Genomic DNA, 23,272 nt, shown 5'->3' on the forward strand with positions numbered 1-23,272 from the left:
TGGTTTGCCTCTTGTTGAGGATTCTCTCTTTATACCACGTGCTTCTCAGGGCTCCCTCACCCACTCTTATGGTTTGGAGCACTATCTTTATGCTAGAGACTCCTCAATCCACAGGCTCGACAGATAAATCTGCTTTTTTCCCCCAAACAGCTTGGGATAGTGGTCTGCACACTGGATGATGAATATTGAAACACAGACATAAAAGACCATTTTTAAAGATGAGATTATTTTTAGAACTGTTTTATAGATATGATTCTATAGCATTAATGCATGGGAACAAAAAAATACAAATATTCAAGTTAAGTGCTTGAATAAATGAACACAAAAAGGAATTCAAAAATTTTTTTATTTAAAAATCTTGATACAATGTCCCATTAAAAAATATATATACATGATTCTATTTACATACTCTTTATTAATTCTACTGGTTTGAATTCGATTTTAAATGCAACTTGAAAAGCTTTCAGGATTTCTTTTGAAGGCATTTAAAAAATACTATAAACTTAACAAGAATAACAAAACAAAAAAAACCACCACCAAAAACATATGGAGGCACAGAAAAGAAAAAATCCATTTTATCTCCTGAAGTGCATCTACTATCACAGGAAGCAGGGTTGTTAAGAGCGTATGCACTATTACTGCTAACCTATCTGTACGGAAAAGTTCATACGTGACAATTGGTTTTGTGGTTTTTTTTAAAGTCTTTGCAGTTCTCGGCCCACATGCAACGGTATGAAATAGGCTCTTTACCCTTTTACCTAAATCAAGGTACTGCATTTGGTCAATATCAACGAAGATACAATTTCTGAAAACATGATGAAACATGAAATCAAAGCAGAAAAACTATTCAGGACAAGGAGATCCTTTTAAGTTGGTGCATGTTGGTTGATCTTACGAAAACTCTTTGGAATCTGCTGTGACTCTGTAACCAATCAAGGACTCTTGACCGCCTTCATCCATAAGCAGATCCACTAACACATGTGGTTTATTATAACCAAAGGAGGTAGTAGTATTTCTCAGCATTATGGACTCCTGCCCTCCTGTCTTTATTTCAGTTTTAGTATTTGGAGGAAATTCTGAGTCAGATAAGCTGTCCGATTCTACAAGGCCACTATCAGAACCATTTCTGGAGTGATAAGAGTTTAATGCACCGCTGCTGGGTTCAGACTGGTTACTACTTGAGTGGAGAGAATCCTTTCTGATGACGGAGGTTAGGGGGCTGCCAGGGACCGTGTCAGAAGTATTTTCTTCAATGGTCACCACTTCTGTTTCACTGGAAAGACCTCTGTGTTCTGCTTTTCCTGGATTGTCCTCCGTATGCGTACTTGAAGTTGTTGCTAGCAACAACTGCTCTTCACAGATCACCTTGTCACCTTCATTTTCAGGGACAATTGCTTCATAATCGGTGATGGACGACATATACTTTGGTTCTGATTTTGCCTCTGAAGAGGCATTTTTTACCACAGATACCTAAGGGAGGAGGAAATCAATGATTAAAAACAATAAATTACTACACATAAGTGCCTATTCTCAAAAAAATAAAAAAATGGTCTAAGGCTAATGAGCAACTAAATATACCACTAAATGGTACATTTAAGATAGCAGTATAGTATTTTAAGATTAAAAACAAGGATTTTTAAAAAGTTACTATCTCACCAATATATGTTGCTTTTCATGCATTACCTTTCACATGCATGTTATACTTGTAATGGGAGTACAGCTATTCATTTTATATAATAAATTTACCATCGCCTTCATAATTATCATTTTCATTGGCTCATAATTGCTTTACACTGATGATTAAATAATTTTTCTAATAGTAAATGTTAAAGTGTTTCCAATTTTTACTATTTACCAAAACATGTTGAAAAAAATATTCTTACATGTCTTTTTATTTGTGAAATTATTTTTTTTTTATAATAAATTCTGAAGGGTGGAATAACTAAGTCCAAGGCTGAGGCATGTTTATGGAACTATGACACTGTATACTCATTTTATGCTTATCTTCCTACCCAGGGCTTGGCTATATGACTTTTTACCAACATATATCCATTTTACCACTACTAATACTCCTAAATATTCAGGTTTATTTTTCTTTTTCTAGTGGGTGTAAAGTGGCATAATGCAATGTTGCTTTGTGCTTAATTACTTGTGAGGACGAGTGATATAATTCATACATGAATTGTCTACTAATTGTTGCTAGTTCTTATCCACTTTACTGAAATATAACATATTCTTAACAAATTTAAATGTGCCTTTTGCATATCAGCTATTATTCCTGTCATATGTGATTCAAAAAGCTACCATTCTGTTATCAAACTGTTTTTTTTTAATTTTTTTTCCAGCACACAAAGGCTTTTAAATGTTAGGCATTCAAATGTCAAACTTCTAGTTTAGTCTCACTCTTGGCCATCTTTCCTTCTACACAATGAAGTGGCTTTGTATTTGCAGATTTTCAAAAGCCATGTTTTCTTGATGCTGGACCTCAGCACATACCATCCGTAAATACCTGGATGAATGACCATATGTCCCTCAAGACTGCTCAGGCATCACGGCTTCTGGAAAAGGCACAACTGACTCCCACCCCACAAAATGGACAAAGTCCTCACTGACATGTAAATAAACCTCTGTTTTTGAACCTAATCACACTATATACCCACTGAATACTTATTTTTTTCTCCCACTAGACTTCAGGCTCCTTAACAGACTTGCCTAACTGTGCTTTTGCCACATGCATAAAAAAGTACCTGGTGCATAGTGAAAACTATGTGGTGCTGGATGTGTGGTACATTGAGTGACTTACGGTAGGTGACACACTGCTGAACATGATTCTACTTTTAAAGAGAACTTTTAAGAAACGATCAAAAAGGTTCAAATTAACATTTGAGTGTATAATTAAAGAAAAGTATTTAAATACATTACCAATGACTTGGGTAACATGATGTTTTCTTTCTTACATGGATTCATCTTCTTAACGTTACAACATAGAAATACCAGGGCAAGTACCAGAAAGAGGAGGACAGCGGCAACAACTGGAATCCAAACAGAATCTAAGAGAAGGGAAAAATCACAAATTAGAATTAAGATGGAATACAGCTGTAGCCATGTACTAATTATAAACTCTTGGAGTCGTCCTTTAATAGATGCACACATCAGGTGAAGAACACAGAGTGTAAGGAATACTGAACCGAAGTCAGGAGAGGAGTGAAAAATCAGCCCCTGACCTACATGCAACATTGTTCCTCCCGGCACACTCATTCTAAATTGTCTTTGACTATACTTTCACAGAACAGTGTGGATAAAAGAGCGTTTTCCTAACAATGTTCTTACAACCCCAAATAGAAGGTGTTTCCAGAGTTATGCTTTTTTCTCATTTAAAGAGGCGAAGTAAGAATTTTTAAAATATATCTCCTTAGAAATAAATTCTGGCAATGTCTAATAACTCTTAAAATAATGTAGTCCGACTCCTCAGAATTCTGTTACATTTTATATTTATTTCAAGATTAGAATATTTATAAGGATACACAGATGTACACACATGCACACACAGAGGAATGCTGCACAGAAATAAAGTCCCCTTGACTGCAAACTGGATATAAAGAATAATATAAAATAGGGAAGATTGTATCAGAGCACATACATCTAGAATCACTGTTGTGTATTTGTCTCTAATGCTGCTTTTTCTTTTCATAGCCGAATCTTTAGTACTTTTTTTCATACTCATCTCTTCCAAATCAATAGTACCCACTAAAAGTGGTGGTGTTTGGCCTCCCTTCATGGCATTTCATTACCTTTAATTTCCATTCCAAAGTTATTTCTTTGGAACAGTAATTCTGGAAGTTACTACTAAATGAATGCTTATATCACACCAGTTACAGAATGTGGAAATAAATTATTATAATAATAAACGATAAAAATCAGCACATAACTAAACTCGCACTGGGCTTAGAAGCACGCAAGGAAGGCTGCTGTGAGCCACAGTGGTGCCACCGTGTGGCCACGATATTGGCCCAGTTTATAATTCAGTATTTTTTTTTTTTTAACAGTAAATCTGGGGCATTTGCATTATTTTCAAAATTTTGTGTATTTTAAGATTTTGTTTTTCAAAATAGCATAACGAAAACTGGCACAAAATGCACGGCATTATTTTAAGTCACCTATTTGAAACTCTCATATAATGGCCTAAAAGTTATTATTAATAGTATTAAATTTTAGGTGTTTGGTTTGATTCTTCAACCTAGATTTCCATTCTTTAAAAAGATATGTGTACCATAAAATTTTTGTACGTTTTTAACCTAGGAAATATATTCTAAAAATATCCAACAAGTGAAAAAATATATATACTATATAAGTAATCTAAAAGTCCAAAAATTGGGGAACATTCAATAGAATACAATCTGCATGATGAAATATTCTACATACATTAAAAAGTAGTATTAATAAATTATGTAAAATAATATGGAGATTTATAACAGATGCTTAAAGCAGTATATAAAATTATATGAATGAACAACATGACCTGCCTATGTAGAAAAAGAGAAAAACAGGATGGGAAAAAATCCACCGAACGGTGAGTAACTTATTTGGATGGCAGAACTACTACTAATTTTGTTTTCTTCTGGATTTTTATATTTTACAAATTACCTACAATGCACATTTAAATTTCAAAACTTCAAAGGCCCCAAAAATTTTTGTTACAGTACCTGACACATGAGAATGCCAGTTCTAAAGTTCTATTATATATATCCCCACACACAAAGAAAAGATTAAATAAAAATAATTATTTTAAAATGTTATAAAAGTGACCCATAATTCATTATTTAAACCAACCTATATTTATTTTTGAATATGAATTTCTAGTGCTTGTCCAGTTCACGTCACACAATTTTAATCAACATTCCTCCTATTCAGTTTTTTGGCTTACTATCCCCATAAAGAACATCTTAATGAATATGTACCATCTTGCTATACTGAATAAACTGACTTATATTGTGCATAATCCTGAAATGCAGACATTTATGCACGTAGTTTTACGTGTTTATTACATTTCTTTCCTGTGTCAAAAGATGATCATATGGCTTTACAAATTGGCTGGCTGAGAAATGGCCTTATTTTTAATTTTGAACTTCCCTGAGGAATGGAACTATTTTTAAAAGAAATTTATTGAAATTGCAAACTGCCTCTTTTCACATTACCCTATGTTAGTTACCACTTTTTATATTTAGGAAAAAATGGCAAGAAATTACCTGTTATGCTCTTCGGACTGAGAATAGTAACACAGGATTCTTTGGATTTTTCAGTTTTAATAGGCCATTCATCTGAGAATCCTTCTACTGCAATACAGTACTCAGAATTCAGTGAGGACACGGGAATACTTAGGCTGCACGGAGTCTCGTTGCAATCATCTTCTTTTTGTACGTACCTTCTATCTGCGGTCTGTATGGGCAAAAACAAACATGAAAATGCATGGCTCCTTTTAATCTGCAAAAAGCAATCATATTTATAGTGGTCAAACACCTGGAGAAAATGTATGTATGATGAATGTTGAGCATGTCTGAAAATAGTGTTGATATCCAATAAGTCAGTTTGTTACTTCAACACAGATGATGCTATGTATCCATTAAAATGTTCTTTATGGGGATAAATTTAAAAACTCAGAGGCCGGCCTGGTGGCTCAGGCGGTTGGAGGTCCATGCTCCTAACTCCAAAGGCTGCCGGTTCAATTCCCACATGGGCCAGTGGGCTCTCAACCACAAGGTCGCCAGTTCAATTCCTCCAGTCCCACAAGGGATAGTGGGCGGCGCCCCCTGCAACTAAAAATTGAACACAGCACCTTGAGCTGAGCTCCCGGATGGCTCAGTTGGTTGGAGCACGTCCTCTCAACCACAAGGTTGCCGGTTCGACTCCCACAAGGGATGGTGGGCTGTGCCCCCTGCAACTAGAAACTAGCAACGGCAACTGGACCTGGAGCTGAGCTGTGCCCTCCACAACTAAGACTGAAAGGACAACAACTTGAAGCTGAACAGCACCCTCCACAACTGAGATTGAAAGGACAACAACTTGACTTGGAAAAAAGGCCTGGAAGTACACACTGTTCCCCAATAAAGTCCTGCTCCCTTTCCCCAATAAAATCTTTAAAAAAAAACCAACCAAAACTCAAATAGCAGGAATGTTCACTGTTACTCGCTATGTCAACAAATGTTCATTAGTCTTATTTCTATAGTGCTTGGAACTTAGCTGGTGAGAGAGAAAAGCATCTTATGTGAAGAATAATAAAGGTATTATGCAAAGGCTGTAGAATATCTTGGCAGTAATACATAGAAGGGATTGAAGCAATCTCGGGGATTTTATTCATTCAAACAGCCAAAGTGCATGGCTTACCTGTGCTAGGACGTGAAGACAGAGGCAGGACAGTGGTGCCTGACCTCAGATAACATCGTAGGGTACAGAACAGACATAAGAAAAATGTTAAGAGAGTAATGAGTACTGCAAGAGGACTACTACAAGGAATTAGGAATAACCAGACCTTAGAGGAGGAAATAGTCTACCGTGGCAGAAAAGAATTCGAAGGGGACATAATACGCCAGTTGAATACTAAAGAATGAGTAGAAATTTGCCAAAGGAGAAGGACGTTCTATGAAAGAACATGTAATGTGCAGGGAATTAGGAACAGTAAGTTCACCAAAGCAGGAATAAAAATAAGGTTGGAAAGAATGAGGAGACAGGTAGCTGGAAGGATGCAGCAGGCCCAAGGCTTTGGAGGCCACAAGGCCACGCCATGAAAGAGAATTTAGGTATCATTTTGTAGCCAATGGGGATTTGTTATAGGATTTTAAGCAGAGAAGTTAATATGGCTAGATTTGCACTTTAGAAAGACAATTCTGCTAGCAATCAAAGTGATATTTTAAAATCTAAATAAGGGGGCAGCTGGTTAGCTCACTTGGTTAAAGCACGGTGCTCTTAACAAGGTTGCCAGCTCGACCCCCACTTGGGCCACTGTGAGCTGCGCCCTCCACAACTAGATTGAAACAACTATTTGAGTTGGAGCTGATGGGTCCCAGAAACACACACTTAAAATAAAAAGTTTAAAAAAAACAACTAAATCAGACGTCACTCTTCTGCTTAAACCTTTCCTGGGGTGCAACATCTCAACTCAGAATAAATGTCAAATCCCTCCAATGCTCTAAGACATGTGGCCCCAGTGACCTCTATGACCTTACCTGTTTCCACTCTGTGCAGCTTTGCTGCTCCCTTCACCTGTCCAGTGTCCTTTCGCTAGGATCTTTCCCTGAAACACTCTCCCCATCATTATCCATGGAGCTCACCTCCTCCAGCCCTGGTTCCAGTAACACTCCCAGCGAGGCCTGCTCTGACCACCATACTGAAAATCACTGCTGCCCCCAACCCCACTCTCCCTCCCTCTTCCCTACTTTATTTTTCTCCATAGCAGTTATCACTGGAGATTTGTCTGTAGTATTCACTGTTCTCTCCTGCTGCAGAAGGCACAGAGCACATGCTTGACAAACATTGTTAAATAAAGGAATGGCCGCACTACAGAGAATGGATGGAATAGAATAGTTCTAATCAAGTGTGGTCTGCATACCAGTGTCAGAACGTAATTATATCCCCACAGTAGTACTATTCACTTTTTCTTTGAAAAACAATGACTCCAATTAGAGCTTCGTATTATTTTACGTTACTACCAATGAGGAAGAAAAAGATTCAAATGATCCTCATCTTACCGGTGGAAAAATGAAAATATACACGTTAAAATCCTAGATTAGGGCCATGCTGTTACACAAGGCAAAGAAAAAAAATGTGCTTACGTGGCCAGTGTTATTGATAAACACCAACACTAATTCCCTTCAAAAGCATTCATCTATTTCTTTTTTTTTCTTTTTTACCAAAACTTAGGATCCATGAGTTATGCCTGAATAGTCATAAGCATTCTATTTTCTTACACTACATGCACAAACAACTTATGCTAGCAACAGAAAAATTTCCATTTTGAAAAACATGAAATACAAACACATACCTCACTTCCATTTATTCTCACATACACATCGTACACGAATATGTAACAAGAATCTCCTTCATCATACATAGCTTCTGGCTCTTTTCCATCTACAACTAAAGGATGAGATATATCAATAACGATTTCGTCTTCCTTCTGTCTGATATCCACGTTAGGTGGTCCAAATTTCCCTAGGGCGGGGGGACAAAAAAGAAGTAAAATTAGTACAGGCCCTGGAACTTTATAGTACATTATATAAATTACCAAAATCAATCAACCTACGCTAGTTGTTACTGCTGTTCTAAAGCAAAACCACATTTAAACCATTGCAAAATGATCTAGAAGATATTCTATGTGTCCTTAATAAAGAAATGCTTAATAAATCTCCTCAGGCAAGAAGTATTCTTATCTAACCTAAACTCCTCTTTAACACTTTAAACTCATTTCTAGTCCTAAAGAAAAATAGTTGGTCATGAAATCTTGGTAAAAACAACTTGACAAAATAGAAGCTCTATTAAGTTACTTTTTCCTTTTTCTTTGGTTCTGTGAACTAAAAAAAAAAAAAAAAATGGTTTTCTAAAAAATGTTTCAGAAAAGGCATTTTAGTTATCTTTGAACCCTCACCGAAATTCTTTGTATCTCCAACACCTATGGATGTCTGGCATGAAAGCTATATATAAAAGTTTCCTAAATACATTCAATTTTTATTGTGAAAATCAGAACTAGGTATTTATTAATTCAACAAATATTTATTATGTGTCTTTGATGTCTGGCACTTCGTTGGTGAAACATTTATCTATTCTTCACATATTTATTGTACACCTACTATGTGCCAGGCAGGTCTGTTTTTACTCATCAATGCATCCTCTCAGGGCTAACATACTTTCTGGCACATAGCATGCCTTTGACAAATCTATGTGGGAAAAATCTGACATACGGGTGGTGTAGTTATCAGATGACAAAGGTGTGAACTTGGGGGAATAAACCTATTTCAAAGGCAAGTACAGAAAGGGCTGTGGAAGAGACCCAGTAGGGCAATCGGAAAAGGAGGAGGAGAACGAGGCAATGGATGGAGCAATGAAGCACGAAGCTGAACAATGCAGGAAGTGAGGCTGGAAGGCAAGGCATGGAAGGACTGGGAGACTAAGGAGGAGTAGGTGACTAAAGGCTTCTTTTACGCAGGAGTGAGAGCATGAGGGCTACAAGGTAGGATGTTAGTCAGGAAAGAGGACTTGGCATTAAAGAGCTGAGAGCTTGAAGAGGTAACAAAGATCAGGTATAGATGGGGATGGAGGGCTGGAAGTGTGTAGAACTGAAAATCACTGCGATTGAAGAGATTACGGAACTCTAACATTGTTTTAATGTATAAAATTGGGATTAAAATTCCCTCAGGCCTTGAAGATTTAAGGCAGAGAGGAAGAATGACAGCAACTGCCAAAGTCCTCAGTGAACGTAACTTAGAAAGGAATGACCAAGAAGATACGGAGGCAGAGGGTATGCGGAGTCTGGGTGCAGAGCACTAACCCATGTTTGTAGGGAGAGGAAATGGTAACGATCTAGTAGGGCCAAAGAGATGGGCCCCTCTTAGCCCCATTTTGTGGGACTTGGGAAGAGGAAAACACAAACTCCCTGAATTCTTCCAAATGTTTCTTGGGCATTGTAATAATTTTTAGCAACTGCTAATAAAAGCAAATATATACAGAAGACGTGTAAGTATTTTCAAATTCAAAATTTAGACATGTATAGATTCTACTCACATTCTTCGCACAAAATAAAGTCTTTTGACTCTGCATAGGCCGATTCTTCCTGTCCAAGCCTAGCTTTAACTCTGGCCCATAGAGCAGTTGTTGGATCGCCGGTCATGGAAAAGATATTACACTGAGTATCAGAGGTATTGCAGGCATCTATCCATTTTGCATTCCTAAAATGAAGAGGAATAAAGAAACAAAAGGTAACTTTTATTAATATATAAACTTGAACCATCTCAGCCTATACTTTTTATTCACAGCACGGAGCTGGTAGAAGGAGCTGAATAAGAAGAGGATGGAGAAGCTAGACAAAGTAGGAAGCCCTTACTTTGGTGACAAGTACTACAAATGCCTTTACAATAAAGAGGCTCAATTCAAGTTATAAGACCTGCACCAACCCATTCCACATGCAATTTTTAAAAATCTGCTCATTAAGCAATTTTACATTCTATTAACTTGATCACTACTTAATTACAGAATCCAACACATTACATATACACTATAAGAAGTAAGAGCAGGGCCGCCTGGACGCTGAGGTGGTTGGACTCCGTGCTTCTAACGCAGAAGGCTACTGGTTCGATTCCCACATGGGCCAATGGGCTCTCAACCACAAGGTTGCCAGTTCGATTCCTCGACTCCCGCAAGGGATGGTGGGCTGCGCCCCCCTGCAACTAAGATTGAACACGGCATGAGCTCCCGGATGGCTCAGTTGGTTGGAGTGCGTCCTCTCAACCACAAGGTTGCCGGTTCGACTCCTGCAAGGGACGGTGGGCTGTGCCCCCTGCAACTAGAAAACGGCAACTGGACCTGGAGCTGAGATGCGCCCTCCACAGCTAAGACTGAAAGGACAACAACTTGAAGCTGAACAGCACCCTCCACAACTAAGACTGAAAGGACAACAACCTGACTTGGAAAAAGTCCTGGAAGTACACACTGTTCCCCAATAAAAAGCTTTTCCCCAATTAAAAAAAAAAAAAAGAAGAGTGCATCCTTACTTTTAATACAGAACTGTAATCTTTATTTGCCATGCCTTAAAATATTGGAACTTTTAATACAGAACTGTAAGCTTTATTTGTCATGCCTTAAAATATTGGAAATTAGTGATACTTGTCTACTTCAGTTTTGACAATAAGAAGAACTAAGAGGCAGGAAGTTCTGAAAAGAACTAACTGTACCCTTAAGACTTCTGGAAGTCTATAAGCAGTTCAGGATGTTTTGCCACATTGGAAGGAAGGATGATGGAAGAAAACACAGAGCATTATGGAATATGCAAATTCCTAAACAAAAACAGAATAAAAAGTATAAAAGAGTAACACTCACCCATATTTCTTTACTTGTACAGTAAAAACAGGTGTCTGTGGCATGACCGGGTAATCCCAACGTACGACAGTATTCAAGTTATAGGCGTCAATTTTAACATTGGTTGGTACAGGCACTGTAAGAGATTCAAAAAGTATAATGGACAATAGTAAGCAATTAACATTGACATTAGAAAAACCTTATTATAAGAAACCGTGTTAACCAAATATATATTTTGAAGAAAAGTAGAATTCATCAAAATAGATAATAAAATTATTTTAAAAATTTCTAAAAATTAATTTTATTGAAAAATGCACAGAAGAGCTCTGATTCATTTTAAATTACTAAAACAACATTGTGATACAAGGAAACACAAATGTAGTATAAGGCAATAAGTTACTATAACGTTTTAGGAGTTTTTAAAATAAATGCACTGCCTGTTGTAGAAATAATCCTCAATTTATTTAATTAATCACTAGAATTTTCTATATTTGATACCAAAGATTGTATTCAATATCTAGAGAAGTGGTTACAATAGGGATGGCCAGTATCACTCTAAAACCACTCAGCCTCTCAACCCTACCCCTATACACCTTTAATACCTTTTCTAAACAGCACAGGAATAGATGTCTAATGATTGAGTGAAGGAGAGGCAACTGCCATTCCAGTTTCACCAACATTTTGCTCTCTGTGGTGTGAAGGGCTTTATACAAAACATACCCAGTATTTCTTCTTGCTTTTGCTCTTTTATTAGAAAATGTCTGTTGATAAGATGTGAGCCACATGAGAATAGGCAGAGTCACTTTTATATTGTCATCAGACATTAACAAAACTGTAACCTAGTTATTAAAAGCAGGCATTTCCCCCCTGCTCGATGTAGAAGGTTGTCTTCCACTGACCCTTGGAAAACGGACACACATAGAATCTCTTCTCTTCCTCTTCCCCACTCCCTTTCTCTCTTTCTCCCCCCTTCCTTCCATTTCCTTCTTTATGAATGAACATGAAGGTATAGATACAGTTAGGGAGATGACCCAAAATAGAAAACTCCATTAAGCATGATTTATTTATACAACTTAAATAAATGAATGGCAATGTGGCCAAGGTTCAGCAGCTTCCAACATTACTCATCCTCCTCCTCTAAAATGCTGTGAGATGATACCTCAGATGATACCCCAGATGACAATGATGGTTACTCAGGTTTATATCAAGTGGACTGTTCTAATAAGAAAAATATTCCCTGGATTGGACATTAAGAAATCTGCATTCTTTCCTGGATATACTACTAAATAGTTATTTCAGATTTCCTCATCTGCTAAGTGAGGTGTTAACTTCACATATATATTTGCTTACTTTTGAAGGAAATACCTACTATACAGGGTACAGCAGGGTAAACTGAGGCTTCCTTAATAGGGTTCCTTTTTCTATGACATGTTTGCTCATCAACTTCCTGAAACAACCTAGTCTCAAACAGCTTACAGTCTATGGTTGAGGTGGAAATAAAAGGCACCCCACACTGGTTCAATTCCACACTAATAGCAAATAATAATCACAGATATAAACATAATTTTGCAACCAGTTAAGAAAGAGAGGCATGATACTAAGAAAACTCATAATAAATATGCAGAAGACATTTCTTAATTTTAGCAGCTTTTGCCTCTTTAGAGGCTGAGAATTTTCAAACCACCAGGGTCTGGTTTCTTTTTATTTAACAGTCCTTCCCTTCATTACACTCTCTAGTCTTGCATTTACTAGAAGCAAGAAGAAACCACATGGCATCTTCAACACTTTGTTTGGAAACCTCCTTAGTTAGGTCATGCGGCTCACCAGGCATATTTCATAGTAGCTTTCTGCCAGCACACAACAAGAATATGCCTTCCTCCAGTTTCCAATTAGGACAGTTCTTTCTTTCCATTTAACCCCCTTTTAAAAACTGATTCCCAGCAGCAATGCCTTTTTAACTGTATATGCTCAATCTGGAATTCCTGTATTTGAGAAAAAGGCATATAGAAGTCAGTCTATACACTAGAATATCAAATAAAATGCATTTATATTTAAGAGGTTACTGATTCATATATTATAAAACCAAAAAACAGTAGATTTGTGCAGCATTAGATTAGATTTTAATGTGAATCAAACTATGTTTCCCATAATTTAAGTAAAAGCTTGACACGGTTAGCCTAGGACAGGGACTTTCAAAGTAATCAAGACAGGTGGCAGGAAGAGGAGGTTTTGATGGATTATAGCAGACAGAAATTACTACTAGATTAAAGGAGAAACTTCTAAGTATTTACATCAAAGGATATACTGTGGTTTTCCTGCTACCAGAAGAGAAACCATATGGTTATTAGACGCCTTCATCATCTTTGCCAAAAATCACATGGTAGACATGCGTAGTTTTCTCACTACATTTCAGAATTTTGTAACCTAACGTTCAAATTGTTACATATTCAGATTAAAGTAAGGTGTACGGCAAACTCCTATTCATAATAAATTTACCTTATGTAAATAAAAATATAGCAAGAGAGTACTATGCATGGAGTTTCAGGAAAGATCCTACTCGAGTATTTCATGAAATAATCTTACAGATTTGCCCATCTCTTTAAAATGCCCAGGATAGTTTTCTGTAACTCATTTTGTCTTTGGAAATGGGTTCAGTTATTTGGTGCATTATATCTGCAAACTACCCAGAGTACGCTTGAGCTATTTTAAGATTTGCTTCCCAGAACTCCTCTAGAACTAGTGGCTGAGGATTTAACAAAACCAAACACAGGAGGAGAGAAGAATCAGTTTTTCCTAACACTCAATTACAATGCAGGGGTAAAAAAAAAAAAAAAAAAAGGAGGGTATTGGGTACAGCCAACTGTTTCCTGGTGATAAACTAGAAGAGACAGGAATATGAAAAAAGAGCCAGGAAGGGAACAGAAAATACCAATGAAGATTAATAAATAATGAAGCATTGCCACTAGCCGGGGCAATGAGGTTGTCACAGAAGACCAAAACACAGCAGCAAGAGCAGCTCTGTAATAATTCCTGGGAAAGGTAGGGTGGAGGGGGGGAAGCAAACGACTACAGGTATCTTAGGATTTCCTCTGCACGGATGGTGACAGAAGTAAGCGTATAACCGCCAAAAGCACCTGTGCCTTTATTGAAAGAGGGACAACAGACACAGGAGTTGTTCACTGATTTTGACACAACAGCATGCAGACTGTCTAGAAGATGTGTACATCTATGGCAGAACAGAGAGTTCTGTACCCTGTAGACACCACTAGATCAGACAATTTGCTTACTAACCCCTCTACGGGAAAGACAAACTGAGCCGCAAAAAGACATGAGAATAAAGGGGCCAGCAAGTAAGGTGTTTTTGTGGATTAGAAGTCACTTAATACCACAAATCAAAAACAAATGTTCCAAGTTAAAGCATCCAGATCCCTTCCTGAATGAACAACTCTCAGAGAAAAGAAGTAACACGCTCCTCACGTGAAAGAAGCAGGCCATGGGCATTTTCACAAAGGTTTCTTCTTATACTACAAACTGAGAAATGTCATGAGAAATTCAGACAGAAAAAGGGGAAAATATCAAATCAAGACTACAGCATTTTTTCAGAATATATTTATGGTCACAATCTCCCTCCTGAATGGTTTTACAGTATTGATAAAATGGCTATTTTTATTAATGCTTTCCAACTGTTTCTCTTAGCAAGCGGCAGTGTCCTATAGATTTCAAATGAGACATTTTGAGAATTCTTGCACATGATATTTCAAGTGTTCACAAAAGTTTTTCACTGAAACATTCCAATATTTGGGGGCTTTGAAATTTAGGAATATATCCATCACTTTGTGAAAGGAATGGAAAACAGTCTATTTTCGACTTCCTTTTATTATTATTTTCTCTTTTTATGGTTTTTATTGTTTTCTTTCCATTTTATTGGGATATAATTGACATACAGCACTGTATACATTTAAGGTGTACATATAGCATTATGACTTGACTTGCATACACTGTGAAATGATAACTACAAGGAGTTTAGTTAACGTCCATCATCTCATATAGATACAAGAAGGAAAAAAGAGAAAACAAATATCTTTTTCCTCATGATGGGAACTTCTGGGATCTATTCTCTTAGCAATTTGTGAATACACTATATAGCAGTGTTAGCTATAGTCACCATGTTGTACGTGATTATATCCCCATATTATTTTGTTGCATCTGCAGAAAAAGATAGTTTCAGAACTAAGGGTTCAACTGAGGACACCTGAAATGTTTCAGGTCTATTTTACTTTCTATACAATAGGTCCTCAGCTGGGTCAAGGCCCCTTGTATTCCTGCAGTCTTCTCTTATTCCCAATTGTCTTTGGGATTTAGTCTGGTTTTATCACATGCTCTATCTCTTAAAATGTGGAGCCCAGAAGTGATGCAACAGATGTGAAGGAAATACTCTCTTTTCTGTCTTTTTTTAAGTGATGGGCTTATACTGAGCTTGTAATTAACTAAAATCCCCTTTACCCAAACCACCACCAAGTTAGGGCTTATCCAATAAACATCTGCTCAACTACCTTGTTTCCCCGAATATAAGACCTAGCTGGACAATCAGCTCTAATGCGTCTTTTGGAGCAAAAATTAATATAGGACCTGGTCTTATTTTCATATAAGACCAGGTATAATATAATATAACATAACATAACATAACATAACATAACATAACATAACATAATATAATACCGGGTCTTAGATTAAGTTTTGCTCCAAAAGACACACTAGAGCTGATTGTCTGGCTAGGTCTTATTTTCGGGGAAACACAGTCCTTTACTGACCTGAAATGCAGGATTTTATTCTTGCTCCTTTCCATCCAATTTCATCTAGATGAGTTTACTTGGCAAGTCAATGAATTCTAATTGGATCAGACCCCTGATAATAGTCATTTCTCAAGACCAAGTCCCCTTTGGACTAAGTCATTGTAAGTTGAGAAATACTTTAAGAACTAAAAAAATAAAGGCCTTTTCAGTCCATGGAAAGAAAAAGATGGGAGAACAAGTTAGCTGCTAGGCCTGTTTAAATGTCTTATATTGATCTGGATGAGATTTTTTTTTTAAGTCAACATAATTTCTCATACGTAACTAAAACAATCTAACATTTTAAAATATATTTGTTAAAATAAAGAGGCACATTATTGAATAATAATCACTAATATAATATTAAACATTTGCTACAGGACAAGGAATGTGCTCAACTTTTGTATGCATTATCTCCGTTAAGCACCACAACATCCTATAAAGGAGGTACCATTATTATACATATTTCTACCAATGATAAAACGAAGGCTTAGAGAGGTTACCTAAAGCTTTAACAATATGTAAAGTTTTGTTGGCTTTAATTAAGAAAAACTGCTTAGCTGTCATTTTGTGATAGTGTGATAAAATAAGGGGAAAATTACCTCTATATATAAATAGGAATTGGAGATGATTATTTTCTGATGACTTCACAAGCACCTGCTTCAAGTAATTTTCCCTGATTTATTATACTATCACAATTAAACGATGGCCACTGCAAAATTTGAAAAGTGCATTAAAGTAAATCATTTCTTTGGACATCACATGGGCATTATTAAAATGGATACCTCATATTAGGGTTACTATGTATTGGGATAATCTAAAATAAAGACACTCCCTTAATAAGAAAATTACAAGTGAACTGATTCACTCCTGTCAGGAATTCATTTAAATATGGTTCAACTCTCAATCTGACTATCCAATCAAAATGGAACCATTAATTATTCATCTAGTTCATACAGCAACTGCATTATTGCTGTGTGCTGCAAAATTTTATAAGACAGCTCTTTAAATGGTCTTCTATTTTTCTCTTCAATTCTTTAAGTATTCTTTTACGGAGAACTGAAATGTGGAACTGTCAAAGCCCTTTTGAATCATGAATTAGAATAAATTGTAAAAGAAAAGTATTATTAACACCTGTTCAGTAAATACAATTAAAATGCATTGTCTTAAATATTTGGAATCTCTGAAATAAATAAAAATAGAATCCAAAGAAAACAATGAAAAAATTAAACATGCTGTGAGTACAGCATTATCCTAAAGTCAGAGAACGAACAGAAGCACAGTTGCAAAAACAGGTGAATTAGTACAGTAAACTGTACTGTGGCCACATCTGTGCCAAAGTACAGTTTACTCTTAAGATAATACCTGTTGTCACACAGCAGCCTAGCAGACTGTCCCCTCATGTCTTTCCTTAAGGAAAGAACAGTCTGTGAGACTGTAAATCTCTGGGACTGTATATTTCTCTCTATTTAGTCTCCAAAAGAGGGTTTGCAGCCAATGACGAGTAAGATTCGCCATGGGGGCGGGCAACTCAAGCCAGGCGGAACCCCGGGAGACCCCCGATGAGCTGCCTTAGAAAGATTTGGGAAGGGGCCTTGTCTCCCCTTCCCCCTGCCTGGGAAAAGCCACTGCTGACTCTGGCTTTCCCCTCTCACCTAACTGGGAGAAAAGTCTTGAGAGTGGTAAGATTAAGCTCTCTTTGCTCAACTCTGTGAAACAATTTCGACATGTGATATATGTCCCTTAAAGGAGTTACGTACCTCACTCAAGGACTTTCTGCTTCGGCTGTTTGAAGATCAACATAATTGATTTGGATTATTTCTATAACGTGATAAATGAGTCCCACAGACCGTGCCAAAAACACTGCTACTACTCCCTTGTGTACTTCCCAATAAAAACCTCCAGTAGGCTTTATTCTGGGCTCCAGTCTTTCATGACTGTGAGACCCCTGGCCTTCTGAGTTTTAAACTACATTAAGTCTCTGTATGTTTCTTTCTTAAAACTTAACCCAAAGTCGCCCCTTCTCGTACCCTCACTGCCCGTGTAGCGCTGGACGCGACAAATATCCAGAGTGGGAGAGCAAACTGGAAGAAAGCAGCTACTAGCAGGCACTGATTCACATCAAAATATATATTTCTTTTATATGAAAAGTGTATGAAAAGTGAATTATTAGATGGCACACATGTATGTATTTTCCCTATCAATTCACTTAAGAAATATTAACAAAAGCCCACAACTGTAATGCAATACACTCCCAACCACTTGGATTTTTCAGAGACTGGCTATATTCCCTTGTCGGCTGCTCTGTTCCTACCAGATCCCATCTAAGGTGAACTTCCAAATACACTGTCAAATCCAGCACTAATAAGGGTTAACACACTGAGTATACATTAAGTGCCAGGCACTGGAGAGACAGGGAAGCTGCCAAGAGCCAGAAACAGGGCGTCCTTGTGGGTTTTCCTCTACTCTCTGGAGAGTTTGCATTTTAAACTAACTTTAAAAGCATAGGGAACACAACAAAATCTAGAGAAATACACTGAAAAAAAGGGGGGACAGGGTTGCCAACACTTGTTTACAAAATGCTGGCATACAGAAGGCCATAGTAGGTCTTTCTATGGGGGAGAGGCAGGCAATTCTACTCCCAGGGCTGCTTCAAGGATGAGCAAATAGTGCAGTCACAGAAGTGCCATGCTCAGGAGTGCCTGGTATAAGGTTCTGCTTGAGCCAGGAACCTTAGTCATCCTTCCCTTCTCTTCCACATCCAGTCAGTCACAGAGCTCTGCTGACTCTGCCTTCTAAATGTTCTTCAAACTGTCCTCTCTTCTCCATTTAAATTGCCACTTCTCATCAACTCCTCCCAGACGTTAGCAGTGACCCAAGTGGCCTCTTTCCTTTGATTCTATCCCCAAACCATTTTATAATGTGCACGGTTTTTTCTATAGGGCATAACCGATCCTGCATAAAATCATTTATCCTCTTAAAATAATCCAATGGCTGCCCACTGACTTGAGCAAGGTATAGTGAGCATATTATTTTGTTGGCTCAGCACTGGTATTTCTTTCAGGAACATTATTTTTCTTCTTCTGGGAACTCCACAATCCCCTGCAATAATATCGTTCCCATGTGAGCTGGCACCTGACCCAAGCTGCGTAAATCAGGGCCTCCCTCTGGGATTTTGTTAGGATAGAAGAACCTGCAAGATGTCCAAACCCAAAAGTTGTCAACATCCATGATTCTTGCCAACCAGGGAAAGCTGTCAATGCTCAGAGAGTTAATCATAAGACATGGAGAGTCTTGGCGATTTGAACTGCTTGGTTCAGCTTCCTGAGGCCCAGCTGGCATCTCTACCTTTTTGTTTAACTTTTGCTTAGACTCTGAGCCAATCAATACCTCTTTTTGCCTAAGTCACCCAAAGCTATGTTTCTATCCTTTATTGTTACATGTGACCATACCAAGGCACTTGCTTGATTCCTACCCCCCACGCATCCCCTTGTATCCTCACACATGTAATACAATAAAATGCTTAATACTCCACTAATTCAACATGGTGTTTCACTCCTCTTCTTCTAAACACACACAAGTCTCCTGCAACTTTTCCAACTCTGGGGTCATCTTCCCATCTTTCCTGACTACCTTGGTCAGAGCCAGGCACCCGTTCCTTGCTTTCTAGTAGCCTGTGCCTAAGTTCAAGCCGTATCACAGTGTACGGACCTGCCCTTGTGGATGATTAACTTGATAATGGCAGTTTGCAGAGTAGTTAAGAACTTGGACTCTGGAGCCCAACTGCCAGGCTCCCCACACTGAGTACCAGCGACCTCTCTACAAGTTGGGCAGACGTGCCTCAATGTCTCATCTGTAAGTGGAGATACCAACAGTACCTACTTTACAGAGTTGTTGTGAAAATGAGATGTGATGAGAACCCACCACAGGGCCTAGCACTGAACTGTTAGCAATATAATGATCCCTGAAAGCAAGCAGAAACTGACAACTCCCATGTTTGTATTCCCAACACTGACTGTCCCAAGGAATGAGTATTTCTTTGCTTGATATATTTTTTAATTCAAGTTGATTTTTAAAGAGTAAGCCGAGCAGAACCGGAGCACACCTAACAGAAGCTCACGGAAGAAGTCATAATACAGAGCTTCAGACTCAGTTTGCCAAAGGTGGCGGAGCTGGGCCTCCCTGACCCATTCATTCCAGGCGAGTGCTAGCTGTGAACACTGAGGAAACACGACCGACCGACAGCGTTTCTGATAATTTAGGTTTATCCCTCTTGTAGAAGAGGTTTACTGATTTTATTGGAGCCCCGAATCACCATTACATCGAGTATTCTCAGCATCTGATTCCGGGGAAATCTCAATAAGGGAGCGGAAATAAAATGCTCCAAGAACCAAACTATATGAAGAGACCTACCGCCTGGCAAATCTGCTCTTCACCACTTCAAGACTCATCCGTAAGATGACCAAGTACTGCCCCTTAACTGTCAGCTGGCGAAAGAACGACTCTTCTCCCATCCTAAGGATTTGGAGTCCACCCTAAGAGTATAGTGTTTAAGTCATGAGCTTTGGCCACAGTGTACAAATGTTGACCAGGAAACTCACTCATTTAAAAATGAACAAAAAGCACTGGAGAATTGAGAAGTGTTTTGTTATTTCGGCAACAACGGAAGAGGCGAGAAAAAGGGAACTAGAGTGTGTGCAAACCGCGGAGACCCTCAGTCCCCTTCCCGGGTGCCACCCCAGCAGGACCCAACGCCCCCCAGCAGGACCCAACGCCCCCCAGCAGGACCCAACGCCCCGGGGCGTCCGGGAACCGAGGCGTCCGGGACGAACGCGGGTGTGGCTCCGCCGGGCGGGGCTTCCAAGCAGGGGCGGCTGCCGCCCCACCCCATTCCCACCCGGCCGCGACCCTGCTGCGAGCGGCGGTACCTGACAGCTGCGGATCCGCGGTGCTGATCGCAAACCTGCTCGCCGCCTGCGTGACGACGACGAAGAGAAGGAGGAAAGCCATGCTGCTCTGGATAGACTCCGAGTGCGGCGCCGAGCGGCGGCCACCCTCCCTCCGCACGGCCCTAGGCCCTGGGGCTCGCGTCACTTCCGCCACCGCGCACCAAAGTTCCACTGGGAACCAGGGCGTGGACAGGGTAATGAGACGCGGACAGCGAAGCCAAGACCTGGAACGGGAGGCGGGACTACGCCCAGGAGGCCGGAAGTGGTCAGGGAGGCGGGGCCAGCGGCGGGGAGGCGGGGATAAAACTAAAACGCCGGGAGAGGCCAGTCTCAAGGAACCATGGCCTAAGGGTCACGACGGTTCGTGGTAGCGATCTGGGCTCATGGGTCTCTGAGGAACTTGGGTCCAGAGACTTGGCAACACCTTTCGCGATTCTTCTTCCTATTTTGAAAGTGTTAGGGCAGAATTTTGCCCTAAGCCACAACCATTTTACCCTATTAAACTTCGCCATCAAGGCATCTGGGAACCTGAGTTTAGAACAGAAAGGGCCCTTTAAGTGCTTTCCCTAATCCCTGAATTTGTATTATATTTAAGGAATCTGAAGCTTCACTAGTGACATGGTTTGTGCATAATTACACAGCCTAAATCCAATTGGTTTGGCCAAGAGCTACATTTTCCTTGGAGGAAAAACAACTTGTATTACCTTTTCAGCAATTAAATATCAAATAGCAATTTATTAAGCAGACTTTTACCATGAGATCTGCCCTCTTTCATCTCTGACGGCATCACCTATTACTCTGCATCTCTCCCATTCCACTTCATCCATATTGGACATGCACATAGCTAACCACCTCACCTGCTTTAAGTCTTGGCTTGTCATGGCCTTTTGCAAAAAATTGAAATTGCGACCCATCCCATTATCTTTATCCTGCCTACTACATTTTCATGGCACTTACCACTTTCCCCCACACTCTACAGTAGGCATATTGATATTTATTCCCCCCACCCCTTGTAGAAAGCAAACTCCATAGGCCTGAAATCTTTGGCAATCAGTTAGTATTTGTTGAATGAAAGAATCATGACTACACTAGCGTTAAGCAAAAATTTAGAAAAACCTTATGGAAATACTGTATAAACTCAAGAGGAATTATTAGCTGGATCATTTCATTTATACTAATAAATCCTTTAGCTCAGTATTTCAGTGTACAGGTGAAGCACATGGGGATCTTGTTAAAATGCAGATTTGGATTCAGTGGGTTTGATTCAGGTTGGGGCTTGAGAGGCTATGTTTCTAACAACGTATACAAGGAATGCCAATGCCTCTGGCTCTAGACCACACTTTGAATAGGAAGGCTTTAGCTCCATCTAGACTAAGTTTGAGGAAATATTTTGTTTGATGTGTTTAGGATGCCCACTATCTTAGTACATTCAGGCTGTTATAACAATAAGTCATGAATTGGGTGGCTTATGAAAATCAGAATTCTATTTCACAAAGTTTTGAAGCATCAAAGACTGAAATCAGGGCGCCATACCCCAGATATGGGTAGCAGACTCCCTGTTGTAACCTCACATGACGGGAGAGGGAAAGGTCTCTCTGGAGCCTCTTTTATAAGGCACTAATCCCATTCATGAGGGTTCTCCCCTCATGACTCAAACACCTCTCAGTACTATTACCTTTGGGAGTAGAATTTCAACTTGTGAATTTTGGGGGGACATATTCAGACCATAGCACTCACTATATGGAAGGCATCTTCTAGTCACTGTAAGGATGAACAGATAATAAGAACTGATCTTTGCTATTTAGGAGTTCATGGAGTAGGACAGAACATAATATTCAATTCAGTTCAGTAAACATTTTTATATTAGCCATCACAGGAAGTAGAGTCTGGGGAAGAGATTAGCATGCAACACATGCTCTTGTATTCTCTTGGGATTGACCCCTACGAAGAGATGGAGGAAATAAGATTGAGGAGAGAGAGAAGTTGATCTGTGATGCCACTGCAACAAAGACTTCAGTGACCCCTTGGGACTGGGATGGCCTTTTAGAGGTGTGTTGAGTTAATATGAACGTCTGGGCCTTCGACTGTTAGCATTGATTAGTCATTGGATGCAAACCACCCTTGGCAGGGGACACAATTTGGAGCTGTCCATTTCTTTAACTGAGGCATTCTCCAAAGAGTGCTGAGAGCTGAGGGTTTCTGCCAACAGCACCCCCACTAGCAGGGAGGACATGGGGCTAAGTCTTCTACTCCTGAATGGGGGATCTGGGCAGAGTTTCACAAGCAGCATCTGCCACAGTGAAGTATCCTTTTGAGGCACTGTGCTAGTCACTTGCAGACTAAAGATATGTATTACTTCATGAACTATTATTGAGTGCCACAGTATGTATCCAGTACTACTATGTATTAAGATTAGACCTGAGCATGACAGAT

At 39.0% G+C, this 23,272-nt stretch overlaps 1 protein-coding gene across 1 annotated transcript; it reads right to left on the reverse strand.

Moving 5' to 3' along the window:
* Nucleotides 1–328: 328 nt before the first annotated feature.
* On the reverse strand, nucleotides 329–21,046 carry IFNGR1 (interferon gamma receptor 1). Its single transcript, XM_019732777.2, has 7 exons — nucleotides 20,819–21,046; nucleotides 11,083–11,197; nucleotides 9,772–9,935; nucleotides 8,036–8,205; nucleotides 5,247–5,436; nucleotides 2,923–3,050; nucleotides 329–1,470 (listed from the first exon to the last, which is right to left on the reverse strand). The coding sequence occupies exons 1-7, from the start codon at nucleotides 20,898–20,900 to the stop codon at nucleotides 892–894; spliced, it is 1,428 nt and encodes a 475-aa protein (XP_019588336.2). The 5' UTR covers nucleotides 20,901–21,046; the 3' UTR covers nucleotides 329–891.
* Nucleotides 21,047–23,272: the final 2,226 nt, after the last annotated feature.

This window comes from Rhinolophus sinicus, linkage group LG05 (genome assembly GCF_036562045.2).
Source record: "Rhinolophus sinicus isolate RSC01 linkage group LG05, ASM3656204v1, whole genome shotgun sequence".
In the NCBI taxonomy this organism is placed as follows: Eukaryota; Metazoa; Chordata; class Mammalia; order Chiroptera; family Rhinolophidae; genus Rhinolophus; species Rhinolophus sinicus.

Excerpts from the sequence above, each read along its gene's own strand:
- IFNGR1 (XM_019732777.2), bottom strand. The coding sequence starts at position 20,900 with ATGGCTTTCCTCCTTCTCTTCGTCGTCGTCACGCAGGCGGCGAGCAGG. Across the intron at positions 11,198-20,818 it reads CGCGGATCCGCAGCTGTCAG|TGCCTGTACCAACCAATGTT; the intron begins GTACCGCCGCTC and ends AATCTCTTACAG. Across the intron at positions 1,471-2,922 it reads TCATGTTACCCAAGTCATTG|GTATCTGTGGTAAAAAATGC; the intron begins GTAATGTATTTA and ends CTCCTCCCTTAG.